This window comes from Atractosteus spatula, chromosome 3 (genome assembly GCF_055471065.1).
Source record: "Atractosteus spatula isolate fAtrSpa1 chromosome 3, fAtrSpa1.hap1, whole genome shotgun sequence".
In the NCBI taxonomy this organism is placed as follows: domain Eukaryota; kingdom Metazoa; phylum Chordata; class Actinopteri; order Semionotiformes; family Lepisosteidae; genus Atractosteus; species Atractosteus spatula.
Window position 1 is genome coordinate 31,441,740 of NC_142708.1, and position 14,273 is coordinate 31,456,012.

Genomic DNA, 14,273 nt, shown 5'->3' on the forward strand with positions numbered 1-14,273 from the left:
GTAATGAATTGGGGCCAAGTTCTAATGTTTCAAAGTACTCATGTAGTTGTTTGTCTGTTCGTCTTGGTCCCTATTTACAGTAAAACTGCAAAAAAGCTTCTGTCTGGATTCACATTAAACTACGTTAACACTGCAATATTTGATAACCAAATACTACGCAGCAAATTGGCATTTGTTCCATTAATGTCCTGAATGAAATATGATAATGACCACCTTTGAGGTTGAGGTAAATATACATTTTTCTGTTTCAGATTCAGTCCTGGGTGAAAATGTGGAGAGCAAGACACAGATATTCTCAAAGGTTACAGTATTTTAAAGAACATGTAAGTTAAAGTATCACTTCAAAATATACCAGGATATTCAGTGACAAAAAAGAGATCAAGGTACATGCGTTAATTTGGTAATGGGACAATAGAGCCAAAAACAAAAGCATTTATTTTAAAATATTGTGCCCTCTCTTTAGTACAGTCCAACTCATTATTTAACCATTTCACAATCGTAACCATCTTTTTCTAAGCATGAAGCATTTTTGTTCATCACATTGCTTTTAATGTTTTTCTGTGAAGAATTAAAACTTTCTTTTTAAGCATATTAACTGATCAGTCAAGGTAATGGATTAGAACATTAGAACATCAAGAGTGAGTGGGAATGTTGTCAAAAGCAACTATTTGCTTTTGACAAATAGTTGTCAAATAGGGCGGAGCAGTGGCTCTGTGGATAAGGATCTGCGCCTGTGGCTAGAAGGTTGTCGGTTCAAATCCCGCAACCGACAGAGGAATCCTACTCCGTTGGGCCCCTGAGCAAGGCCCTTAACCCCAACTGCTCCAGGGGCGCCGTACAATGGCAGACCCTGTGCTCTGACCCCAGGCTCTCTCCCTATCTGTGTGTCTGTGTGTCTCATGGAGAGCAAGCTGGGGTATGCGAAAAGATCATTCCTAATGCAAGAAATTGTAAAGGGTTAATAAAGTGATGTTATTTATTATTATTTTGTAATTTGTTGCTTTTATTTACAGGAAAAGGAGATTGTTAAAATCCAGGCCTTCCTGAGGGCAAATAAAGCAAGAGATGATTATAGAACACTGAGTAAGTGATTTTAAAACCTCTTTCTTGTTCAGGGAATCCAGTTCAAGCTTGATTATATCCTGGAGGATATACTGTATGTTAATGGTATCTTACACCTTTTGATAGTTGCCACTGTTAGCAGACTTGTCTGCCTTCTACAAGCACTAGAAAAGGAATAATAATGTTCATGACTAATTTCATAGACCTTTAACCCTTTTTCAGAACCTTTCTCACAGCATTTTTCAAATGCAAAACAGCTAACTACTTATGGTTTTAGAATTTAAGTAATATTCCAGGACTGTTAAACTGTGTTACACCTTAATTTCATTTTATCAGGCCTTTCAAGAAATACTATCATTTGAACTCTTACATTTTTAATTTGTGTTCACAAACACGATCTTGAAGGCCACAATGACCTACAGTACATAACTGTCCTGTCTTGAGTTTTTCAAAGTTTTATCAAGAATAAATTCTGTTACCTCACTTTACTGAAATGTTCAGTGCTTTTGGCAGTGGAACACACATAGCATCACCATCATCAGTACAAAACATGATAGTGCTTGTATCCTTGCTTACTAAAGTAAATCTCATTGTGAAATGTGAAGTCTTTTTTTATAGGTTATGTGGGTTCATTGATATTGTTCTGAAGCACCATGATGTGTTTTTCTGATGTGTCTTGCACAAACTTGGTGAATCTGTGTGTGTAACAGTCATTTCTGGCCATTGGTAATATCCTGCATATGATGTATGCAGCTATTCCTTAGCCAATGTTGTTGATATTATTGCTTTTGCTGTTTCATCAAGTTAGGTTACTCAGTTAACCGGATAGCTTTTGTAAACATGTTGACAAAATACAGGATTTTCGGTTTCACAAAACAGGGTTGAATTGTTTCTGATTAAGTAGAAATAGCAATGTAGCCTCTATTATTAATCCACTCCTGACTTTGAAGTTAAAAGCTTGACTCACAGACCAATCAGTCCCCTTAAAAAAACAGTCACCTTACTTTATACTTTATATTTACATTTGCAGTACCTTATACCCATACGTACAGTGAATTGTTAATACTGCTCATCACAGCTTATAATGTTTAATTTTTCCCAGCCATGCAGTAGTGGACACCATGAAACAGGGGTTTCATGAAATAACAAAACCCTTGTCTAATAATTTTTACAGTACTTAAGTCTTTCTGCAGTGTGAGCATCACCTATACTACTTGATTCATACCACAAAAATGCTGGAAAAAAAGATGATTTCCCAACAGGGAATACATTTATTTATTGTGTTGATGACCACTGTGGAAGATACTCCTGTATTTTGTCTTGACCTGCTGCCAGGGCCTTACTTTGTAGTCCAGCTACTGAAATGCATAAATTACTGCTGCATAAAAACAATATTGTACAACAACACAAAAGCTTAAAGAGAAGCTCCACTTCAATGACATAATAACGTTAATTACATAAAATTAACAAATGTGTTCTTGTGCAAATTAATCTTTTCTTTTAACTTGGTATATTTAATCAGATTTCATAATTAATAATTACACTTTCAGTTTATCTGCAATCCTTTGCCAGTTGTTTCTGTAGCTTTTGCAGCAGTTACAGTATACAGTAGCTCTTTGTTACGACAACAGATTTTATCCTCATACTTTGCCATAAAGAGCTTCTTTCACCAAAGTTTTGTTGGCGTGGATTAAGGATTTAATGCTTGACTCTCTAGTCTAATTACTGTAACTGCACGTTTCATCAGCTTGTTTAAACCTGATTTAGCAGGATAACTTAAACCTGAAGTTAACCTGAACTCTATTATCGGGTTAAGTCTATCTAGAATTAGTTAATTTGTGTAACTTTGTGCTTCGTAAAACAGTCTCCTGATTTTGTTCAGATCAAAGCTTTTAGCTTCTAAATTCTCTGATAAAAATTTTAAAGCTTTTCTTTTTATTGTTTTTTTAAATAGAAATTAGTCTTCCATTAATGTTGCTGTTGGTTCCCAAAAGACATGAACATGCAATCTGTACATTTCAGAGCAGGAATGACTTGTCATGATTTTTGTTTACTGTGACCCAGTAGACAATGAATACTCAAAATTACTTTCATTAAAATGTGGTTCGGTATTTAGCAGTGTTTAGATTGCTTGAATTTATTTACATATTTAATAAGACAATAACAGACAATATGACAATAAACATAGAGAGTATGTTATGGTTGCTAGGAATGAATCACATAATGGCAATATACAGTATGCGTATAGATTTCAAGAATACAATATGCTATTTTACATAAATTAATAAAACATACACAATAAACTAATATAATGAATACATACTGCATATTACGCAGTCTGCCGTGATACACAAATTGCTGATTAGTAATTCATAGTTTGTAAAGATAATAGTATCAGATTTAAAACTCTTTTATTCTAATAATTACATATATATTAGTCAGTCTCATACAATTACTTCAACATTGATATTCATCGAGTGCATGCTTTGAGCTAATTTAGTTCCTGCTTTAGTTCAGACAACATATGGCATATTTCTCATTGGTGGATAACTTTAGCCCTCATGGTGGATTTATGACAGATGGCCTCCATTTGAGGTTCAAGTTCAGATGTCTCTCCCTTTTATAAGGGGTGGATTAAGAATTGTGGTAGTGGACACTTCCATCAAGTGTCAGGATGAGTCCAATTTACGATGTCCCGGTTTGTGTTAATGATCCAGTCCATCCTAATTATAAGCATCCCGTCTCCCCAACATTCCTAAGAAACTGACTCACAGGAGTTAAGCAGTGCCAGGTTGATTATCCTTTCAAGGAAAGAGAACTGTTATCACATTCTTTCTGAACACTGCGTTCTAAACATAAGGATAATAGCGTTGCTGAAACAATATCCCTCCCCTGGAGTGTGCTTTACTTGTTCCAAGAGGGCATCTGCAATAACATACCCTGCTGTGTTCTGCAGCGGGCTCGGAGAACCCTCCCCTGAACGTGGTGCGAAAGTTTGTTCACCTGCTGGACCAGAGCAACCTCGACTTCCAGGAAGAGCTGGAGGTGACCCGCCTGCGGGAAGAGGTCGTCACCAAGATCAGGTCTAACCAGCAGATGGAGAAGGACCTCAATCTGATGGACATTAAGATCGGGCTGCTAGTGAAGAACAGGATTACTCTGCAGGTCACGGTCTTGAAATTACTTTTTTTTCTATATGCAACGGGACAACGTATTGAAAGGATTGCCTATTCAGTTATCAGCCACTCCATTATGCGTTAGTTTGTTGTAGCAATATTCATATTGGAAAGGCAAGCTAATGGAAACTGTAAAGGGCAGGGAACTGCCATGATCAGCTACACTTTAGATTTACAAGATTTTGCCGTTATTAAAATCCTCTAGTTTGAAAACGCGCCTCACTAATGCCGTAAATCTTTCTGCTTCCCACATCAGGATGTAGTGTCGCACAGCAAAAAGCTAAATAAAAAAGGCAAAGGGCAGATGGAGGATATAGTCATGGGGGACAAGCAGGGTATCAAAGGACTGAGCAAGGAGAAGAGAAAGAAGCTGGAGGCCTATCAGCATTTCTTCTACCTGCTGCAGGTAATACCAGTTGTCCTTAACCAGAATTAAATCAGTCCTACTGCAGAGTCAAAGACCTCTACAGAGCAGGAATTGTAGAGTAATATATTGATACACAGTGAAAATTCAACAGTATACATTTTGTAGTATATCAATAACTTATTGGAATACATTGTATGATTTCCATGTAGTGAGCAGCTGAGATCTGTTAATTGGAGTAATATTGTTCTAATACATATTTAAAAAAGAGCGTCTCAGCCGTGTGATTGTATGAGAATGCCCCATGCTCAGTATTTGCTCTCTGAATTCACTTAAAATGACCAAAACAAGGTAAAATAGGCCTTTCAAGTAACAGTGTAACTTGTCAGATTAGTTTTGTGCACTTGAACTAATTTAGATTTGCCATAGTAAACGGGTGAACACCTTTGCACTCAGTGTATATTAGTTTGGGGTTTTTCTTTGCAAGTTTTTGGCAGATACAGTATTTAACCTCTTTCACCCATATCAAGTACAGTATGCAGTTTGAGCATGCAAGTTTTAATTAAAAGTGTTCACTTTAAAACGTGTATTGTATGGGACATCATTGAAAGGAGCTCTGTAAGTTTCAGAAGATGGACTGCTGGTTAGAAATTTACAAACATCACCTACTGTAAGTAACCGTTGTATGTTATGGTTGGCGATATTATTTTTCCACAGACGAATCCTACATATTTAGCCAAGCTGATCTTCCAAATGCCACAGAACAAGTCCACTAAATTCATGGACACTGTAATTTTCACACTGTACAACTATGCCTCTAATCAGCGAGAGGAATATCTGCTGCTGAAGCTCTTCAAAACTGCCCTGGAGGAGGAGATAAAGTAGGTATCAAACAACACAATCAGTTTATTGTAGAAATCATCTTCAACACATAAGACTTCCAGTGTGCTTAAGCGTATTTAAGACTGTAAAATTCATAAGTGCAATTCAATCCACCATCCAGGTTTTCCGGAACAACACTTAAACATTATAGAATTAAGCTGTAGAGAATTTAAGATAAACAGAATTTATTTTAAACTTATCCATATGTATTTTTTTAATTAGTTCTCAGAAAGTTGTCCCATTCTAAATGTCTGGAGGAACTAGTTTTTAACATACAGTATGCCTCCCTCCAGATGGGTTATAGACTGGCATTGCTATCATCTTAGTTGTATGCATCTTGTTTCTCTTCCTTTAGCATTACCTCCAATTTTCAGAACATTTTAAATTCTTCATTTGTTTTTTGTTTTTTTCCCCACCTACAAAATGACAAGATTAATTGAAGGCTGTCCTGATAATTGAACATGGTTGTAGTGACAGGAAACTGAATACTTAAGATGTTTTGAATTTTTTGAATAACCACCATATTATATTGGCTCTAATACAGTACAGAGTTCAGAGTTCAGTTTATTTGTCAAATGTACAAACCAAATTAAATGCTTATAATTAAGCACTTACATTTAAATGTATGTTTGCTTGCAACTTTTCTGATGCTCTGTTCACTCACTTGTGTAACTTACCGTTTGGCTTCTACATTTGTTACACTTGTTGAATGTCTGTTAAATAACAGTTGGCATGTATTTAACACATTACAGCAGCAATATTGTGACATCTAAAGGTTCCTTTTGTTTCAGATGACTTGGTGGGTAGTGTGTTGGATGTAGCCTAGTTTTGAGTAGCAGTAGCTTTCAGATGTAAGATGGATGTGCCAAGATTGAAATCTCTTCTGATTTTCATTCAAAGACTGCATATCATTCAGGAAAGCAAGAGGTCTCTAAATAAATACAATTATCATGTGTGACCAATATTATTAGAGCGCTACTTTTGTGAATCAGCTCTAGAAATTGCTTAATTATAGAAATGTGCTAACTCTTATAACATAGGAAATACACTAGATTTTTAATCATGTACCTTGTAGCTGCAGCACCAAAACCTTAGCACAGGAAGCTGATTTCATCATCCATTCTTGGCATCCATGCAAGGAAAGAAATAACTGTACTTGAAACCCCCATTTGCTTAGTGGTTAAAAGAGCAGTAAGAAGAGTTCTAGTCTGGTATCAGAGAATTGCTGGTTTTAAAGATCAATAGTGTAAATATGCTTGAAGGGCAGTTATCCTGAGAAAGACAAAATTGTAGTTAAAGAAAATCAAGAAATCTTCAGAAATAATCCTTACAGTTAGAGAAATTAGACCAGTAATTACATTGCCGTTTTCATTTTTTAATATTCATATTAAAATTGGCCTGGCATGGTGGCACAGTGGTTAGCATTACTGCCTTATAGTGCTTGGAGCCCTGGGTTGAATTGCTGAGGTGCTCTGTGTGTTTGGTTTGTTTGTTCTCCCTGTGTTTATATGGGTTTCCTCCAGGTGCTCTGGTTGCCTCCCACTGTCCAAAGACATACTGGTAGTTAATTAGCCTTCTGGTGTGAATTGCAGTTGTTTGTGTCTGTGTGTGGCTGCGATGGACTGGCATCCTGTTGAACCAAGGTTCTAGAGCAGTGGTTCTCAAACTTTTTGGACCAAGTACCACCCCTAATCCAACCAAAGCATCCAAGTACCACCTATAAGTCATCATCTCATAGGAACCCCAGTAATTCTTAATGACCAACATGAGCGCGTGTGCACACACACTCACACATACATATAATAAATATTATAATAATAAACTTTATTTCATATAGCGCCTTTAAAGGTGGCTTCTCAAAGTGTTTTACAGAAAAAAAAAACAGTAACAACAACTAATAAAAAAGCACCATTTCAGTGAGAGGGGTGAGCCTGTTTAGTCGAGCAAAGCAGATGTGAATTAATTTTTCGAGCCTTGATACAATTCACAACAGACCTTTGCCGTCAAGAAAATGCCTGACGATTTAAAATCTGTTAGACTCTGTTGTGAATTGTATCAAGGCTCGAAAAATTAATTCATCCATCCCGCGAGGGTGGATGTTGCGATGCATCCATTAATTTCTGGAGCAACCTCTCTAATTCGTGCAACTACACCGTTATGTCGGCTTGTCATTGCTCTAGCACCGTCTGTACAAACTCCGACACATTTTATCCAGTCGACGCCATTCACTTCGATAAATTCATTCAGAAGCTGAAATACTGTATGTGCTCTCCTGTAGTTCCTGTTGGTAGCGTCTTACAGAACAGAAAGTCCTCATGGGACATGCCCTCAAACTCGTATCTAACGTAAACGAGCAAATTGGCCAAATCGACTACAGACTCATCTAATTGCAGTGAAAAACATCTTCTCATCTTAACGCGCTCTATCAGTGTACTTTTGATATAATCCTTCATTTCAATAATTCTATGAGTGACTGTGTCTTTCAGGGGGAGGGGGGCAGCAGGTCGAGCTGTTTAGCAGCTTTTTCTCCACACATAATACGTGTCAGCTCTTTTGCCAACGGTAAATACGGTTCTTCAAAAATAGTGTGGCTTACCTGCTTTAGCAATCCGCAAGCTTGCATTTTTCCGCGTTTCCGTTTTTATTTCCGTATTTATTTAAAGTTTTTATTTCATGCGCATGGGAGCGAAACACAGAGACGCTCGGTGTATTTTTCTCAAATTAACTTAGAACAGTTCTTAAATATTTTTCTGTTATCTATCACGCTTTCCTGTGCTCACAAGATAACCAGCATTCGTAGCACGTATTTCTATGCATTCCTGTGTTTACAACTTGGCATTGTTCCAAAATCACGCACATTCTCCTTCCTCCCTATTTGCTGGAGATAAAGTAGCTTTTTTAAAATACAATTGGTCACTTGCATCCGTAGCACGCATTCCTATCGAGTGGTATAGAATTACAGAGTATCTCTTGTGTCCACTGAAGTATTAGCGTGCACTGTATCGCAGTACATAGGCTGCGTATTCGACACGTTTAAAATACAAAATACAAAATATGAAAACCCGTCCCGATTTTTCAGCGCACACGACACAGTTCCAGGGTCTTTTGGCGTACCACCTGGCGGCACTCCATGTACCACTGCCGGTACGCGTACCACAGTTTGAGAACCACTGTTCTAGAGCATATTAAAAAACCCTGAGCATCCATACCCACCCCCTGCAGTAATGTGTGGCTCTCATTGAAACATGGATTAAATAATATCACATTTTGTTTGCATTTTATAGAGTTAATGTATTGTCGTACAACAACATTGTAATAGGATTTTGCTTATGTGTATAATTTTAAGGCTTTCCTAAAGCACTCTCTTTCTTTTCAGGTCTAAGGTGGACCAAATCCAGGATATTGTCACTGGAAACCCCACCGTTATTAAGATGGTGGTCAGCTTCAATCGTGGGGCTCGTGGCCAGAATGCTCTCCGGCAGCTTTTGGCCCCTGTGGTTAAAGAGATAATTGATGACAAATCCTTGGGCATAAACACCAATCCAGTAGATGTGTACAAAGCATGGGTGAATCAACTGGAGACCGCAACTGGGGAGGCAAGGTCAGTGTAGCAGCCAGCTGAGAAACACTTTGCAGTCATAGTGCCCCTCTGGGCGTGGATGAATTGGCTAATATGAAGCTCATCTCTGCTTTCTGCAGTTAAGTCACAAGTAGGGAAGGAATTTGTAGATTTAACATTTTTTGGATCAAATCAACTATTTGCAATTATTTCAAATGGCTGTTGATGTCCCTATTATTATTATGTCCCTATTATAATTTTTGTCAGACTAGTAAGAAAACACAACATTATTAGAGGTCAGGCTCGGTTTGCCTGCCTTCTCCATTTAGGGCACAGCTCTCCAGTTGTAGTCCTGGAGAGCCAGTATGTCTACAGGTTTTCAAGATCTCTTTAAAGCAGAAACTTTGGCCCTCCGGTTCTACCAGTAACTGGCTAGTTTAGCTCTTTAAGAGCTGAATTGGGATGAATACCAGAAGACACACCTGCGCTTCAGAACCAGGACTGGGGACCCTTGATTAAGGGACTCTCTTACTCCAGTGACACACTACAGTGCCTTCACCTTGAGAGAGGAAGAGTACCAGAGTGCTCACAGTTCAACATGTTTTGTGAAACAAAGTGCATATTTTCACTTGTGTGTTTGTGCTCTGCTAATTACGTACTCAAAGCACATCTGTTATTTTTAGAAAAACAGTGAAGTTTCAGTGCAAAGGCATCCAATAAATAGATCAAAAGGAGAAAAAAATACTGTTTTGATATCAACAACAACAATGTATATAATTAGATCACGAGGGCTTGATATGTGAACATTTTATTTAGCTTCAGTACATTCTGAATATATTGCTATAAAGTTATTCAAAAGTATTTCTGTAGCAGCCATATCTACATTTACAATTTTAAGCTTACAATATAGTAGTGCTGAAGATTTCTAAGTGGTGGCAAAAATCAACATTGATTTTTGAAAATGTTGTCAAAAGGTTATTGACATAAGTTATTGTTCTGTGACATTTTGCTTCCCTCATACTTCTTTTCACCTCACTGATTTAAATGGCTGGTATCTGAGCATATTACTAAAAGACCAATGGCATTTTAACTTTTTTTCTTACTGGATTTTCCAACCAGTTTGTAATTGATTAGTTGAACTGGAGTATCTTCATATCTTTGTATTTTAGTTATAGATGGATATAAGTCTTAGATCTTTTTACTTAATTTTGTTGTATTTGTGGTTTTAGCAAACTACCCTATGAAGTCACAACGGAACAGGCCTTATCTCATGAGGAAGTGAGGGCAAAACTTGAAGTATCAAACCGGAGCCTAAGAGCTGCCACTGATAAAGTGCTGACCTCCATTGTGTCCTCCTTGGATAACATTCCGTAAGTCCATACTTACCATGCCAGAAACCTGGAACAGTGTAAAAGGATGATCTGTTCATCCTCAAAGCAGTGACCTAGATCATATCCCGTTCATAAACACTAGATCCACTCTGCAAACAATATTTGTAGTTTCCAGCAGAGGACACTGGTGTTCTACTGAATAACATGATTTGCACTTTGTTTTGTACTTTGTATTAACAGAAACAGTTCATGTTATTAATATACAAAGGTTTAATAACCATTTAATAAATTGTCTTATTTCCTTAACACAGTGAGTACCATATTTGTGTGTGGTGCATGTTTGGAAATGTTTGTGTATATACTGTATATACAATATAGTGTTTGTTTAAAGTCTTAGCAAATTCCATCATAACCATCTTGTTAGAGTGTTTTTTTTCATCATGTTGTTGCCTTTTGTTTGCATGTAGTTATGGCATGAGATACATAGCCAAAGTTCTGAAGAACTCACTGCATGAGAAATTCCCAGACGCAAGTGAAGATGAGCTTTTAAAGGTATTTTGTTTTTAACCATATTTTGTGTTGGGCCATTCTGTGTTCTCTTAAGTAGTGAGTGATCATTATACTGTGTAGTTACGCATCATATAGCTATTCTGTTTTGTCATGAAGAGGACTTTTTTATCTTCAGCAGTCTCATCAAACTATTAGTGGGCATTTGTGATCTTTTTCTGTGGTGTTTAAGCGAGGACTAATTTCTTCGAGACATGAAAATGTGTTTTCTGTTATTGCATTTAATTGACATTGTGTACAATACAAGGACAGTACAGGTTTAAATGGATAGTGTATATCTGTATTGGTCATTGCAGATTGTTGGTAACCTGCTGTATTACCGATACATGAACCCTGCCATCGTTGCTCCTGATGGGTTTGACATAATTGATATCACTGCTGGAGGACAGCTGCACTCAGACCAGAGGAGGAACTTGGGCTCGGTGGCAAAGGTCCTGCAGCACGCAGCTGCCAACAAACTGTTTGAAGGAGAGAATGCGCACATGACCTCCATGAACAACTACATTTCCCAGACATATCAGAAATTCAGGTAAGAGACACACATGAAGGCCCCAGCCTCTGTGACAGTACCAGATCACTACACATCCTCCTATTGCTGTTGCCTTGACTGCAGTCTCACACAAACTGTAGCTGAGTTATATAAACCCAAAGGACCACCCTCTATAAAACTATTCGAATGCCCCACTCAGTTGTAAGTAGACAATGTTTACAAAAAGAAAGGGCATTTCAGCCCATATAGCTAATTTGCTATTTATTTTTTCTTGTAGTGGAAATGAGAATCTCTTTCAGGGTAAAGAAACTCAGGGTGTTGATTTTAACTAAATGTCAGGGTAGTCTGTTCCTTATTGTCTCTAGCAAGCCTTTGTGTAAGAAAGTACCCCCTTCCTCAGTTTTAATTACACCTCTCCATAGTTTTCACATTTTTGTTTTGTGATGTGTGTGACTGTTTAGTTGATTTTGTCAGTACTTTTGAAGATTTTGAATACTTGAATCCGGTTCCCACATAATCATCTGTGTTAAGAGATGAAAAGGGTTCTGTTCAGTTTTAATCTGAAAGCTTGGCTTGTCCCTTTGACCCCAAGATTGAGTCTGGTCAATCTTCTCTGTACTGTTTCCAGGGCATCAGTAACTTTTTATATATAATATATATGTATGATAAAAAATTTTGTTTTGAAAATAAATTTGTATGAGGTCTCACTTATCTCAATGTACAGTTTTAACATAAAGTCCCTTATTTTATATTTTACAATATTAGCTATCTTAACATTGTTTGCTTTTTCTAATGTAGATCTGTTTACATTCAAATACTGTAACTGTGAGATAAATCTATATGTAAATATGTATTTTCTGTTTTAGGCACTTTTTTTCCATTAAAAAAAATCCATGACATAATTTCTGTTTAGTTAGATGCTGAGTCTTTCCATCAGTTTTAAAAAGGGTAGAATTTAAATGTAGAAAGGCCCTCTTTTAGAAATGATTTTCCCTGTTGACATAAACATAAAATCTTCAGGAACATTGTGTAACAATGTGTGAACCCAAGCAGACACAATATTTTATAAAGGCTGCAATAGGTCTTTCAGGGCAGCTGTTTCTGGTCTGAATTACTGTCAGCAGTTAGTGATTATGTGTCATTGTCTCATAAAGAAAAGTACACCCACAAAATACTAATTACTATGAGTCAATATTAAAACATGAAGGGTGAAATGTTTAAAGCATGTCATATAAGCCATGTGTGACCATTAGACTTTTTTATTGAAATGTAATGCCTTTGCTTGAGGATATCTGATGGTACTGTAGAATGCAGATTTGGAAAATAAGTCCAAATACTAGCAAACACTACAGTCGTTTCCAAATCAGCATTGCAAAATGGTGCATTTGCCCAATAACTGAAGTACAAAACCAAAATGGCTGCATAATATATATTTCAAATTAAGACTATACTCAATTAAATTATGTGTCAAATATATACAGTATAGCACTCTTTTTTTCTGGCAGGTATGAAAATAAACATTTAAAATGCTCACAAAGTGAATAATGTTAATCATTAACATTTGTTTAGATAATATTAATATTGCTCAATTAAATGTAGAGATATTAAAGCTGTAACAGTATAAAACTGCGTCCAAACCCACTTCATTTTCATTTTCTCATATTGTAATTAAAAAACCACATAATATATGTGCAAGTAGATCAAAAGGATCAAAGTATATTGTTTACAAGTTCTTAGAAGAATACACCACAATTGTGCAGCAGTTAATTCACTGTGGTAGCAAACAAGTTTAAACAGGTTAAGAAGTAATGGGGCAGGAGCAGCATTTACTGTAACTCAAACCCATTGAGGAAGTCGTTCCCACATTTACTGTGGCACCCTTCCTCCCAGCAGTGATATAGCTACTATTCCACGAATTAACTGCTGAAGCTCTTCTGCCTAGCTCACATACCTGAAAATGTTACTGTAACCGGTATTTTAATGGGTTCAGCTGAAAGTGTTCAAATTTTATAATAATTCAACAGCCTATGCAAATCAATCAAGACAGTCTTGATTGCCCAGAAAGCCAAGGAAATGTGTCAGTGCGTGTAATCCTAGAGTCAACACTGAGGAGGGGATCTAAATTATACTCCCAGTGTCCTCTACAAAGAATAAAGCTTTGCTGTTTTGCAGGTTTATTATTTCTTTAAAAGTGAGATCTGCCCACAAAAGTAAATGTGGGGAAAAAAAACCTGTTCCTGTTCAAAAACCTAAGATGAACTGAAATAGTTTTCAAGCAATTTGGAAACCATTAGACAACAAATGTTTCTGGTTGTCTGTAATATTGGCATTTCTGTGCAATCTGGATGAAGACATTAAAAACTGTGTGAGAAATAGCAGTTGTGTTAACCCATTAACATGTCTGATGTGATAAAGTATGTCAGGTACCCAGAAGGAGCTGGTATTTTCTCAGGAGGATGTTGAAAACATTGTGGCTGAGGAATATTAATAGGAAACTGAAAAAAATCAAAGTGATTTTTTAGTTCCATTTTGTTTACCCTCTTTTGCTTATTTTTTTCTCTACAGGGTTTTTTTCCAGGCTGCATGTGATGTACCAGAGCCTGAGGAGAAATTCAATGTTGATGAATACTCTGACATGGTGACACTAAGCAAACCTGTTATTTATATCTCAATTGATGAAGTTATCAACACTCATTCGGTAAGATCAGGTGATTGCTTGATTGTGGGTGGGCAGAAAGTGTATGGTTATGCTACAGTCTATTTTAGGCCATGCCAGTTGCAATAATTTATTGCATGTAATAATAAACAAGGATGTTTTTTTTTGCCTGTGTTCTGAGGAAAT

At 36.8% G+C, this 14,273-nt stretch overlaps 1 protein-coding gene across 1 annotated transcript in view; it reads left to right on the top strand.

Annotated features, from left to right (window-relative positions):
* iqgap2 (IQ motif containing GTPase activating protein 2) overlaps positions 1 to 14,273 on the top strand; it is a 115,895-nt gene that overhangs the window by 85,177 nt on the left and 16,445 nt on the right. The window contains exons 21-30 of the mRNA XM_088910362.1: positions 252 to 323; positions 1,014 to 1,083; positions 4,019 to 4,227; positions 4,495 to 4,644; positions 5,320 to 5,483; positions 8,861 to 9,085; positions 10,273 to 10,413; positions 10,842 to 10,926; positions 11,238 to 11,470; positions 13,997 to 14,129. Of these exons, the coding sequence (XP_088766488.1) occupies positions 252 to 323; positions 1,014 to 1,083; positions 4,019 to 4,227; positions 4,495 to 4,644; positions 5,320 to 5,483; positions 8,861 to 9,085; positions 10,273 to 10,413; positions 10,842 to 10,926; positions 11,238 to 11,470; positions 13,997 to 14,129 (1,482 nt within the window). The remainder of the gene's footprint in view (positions 1 to 251; positions 324 to 1,013; positions 1,084 to 4,018; positions 4,228 to 4,494; positions 4,645 to 5,319; positions 5,484 to 8,860; positions 9,086 to 10,272; positions 10,414 to 10,841; positions 10,927 to 11,237; positions 11,471 to 13,996; positions 14,130 to 14,273) is intronic.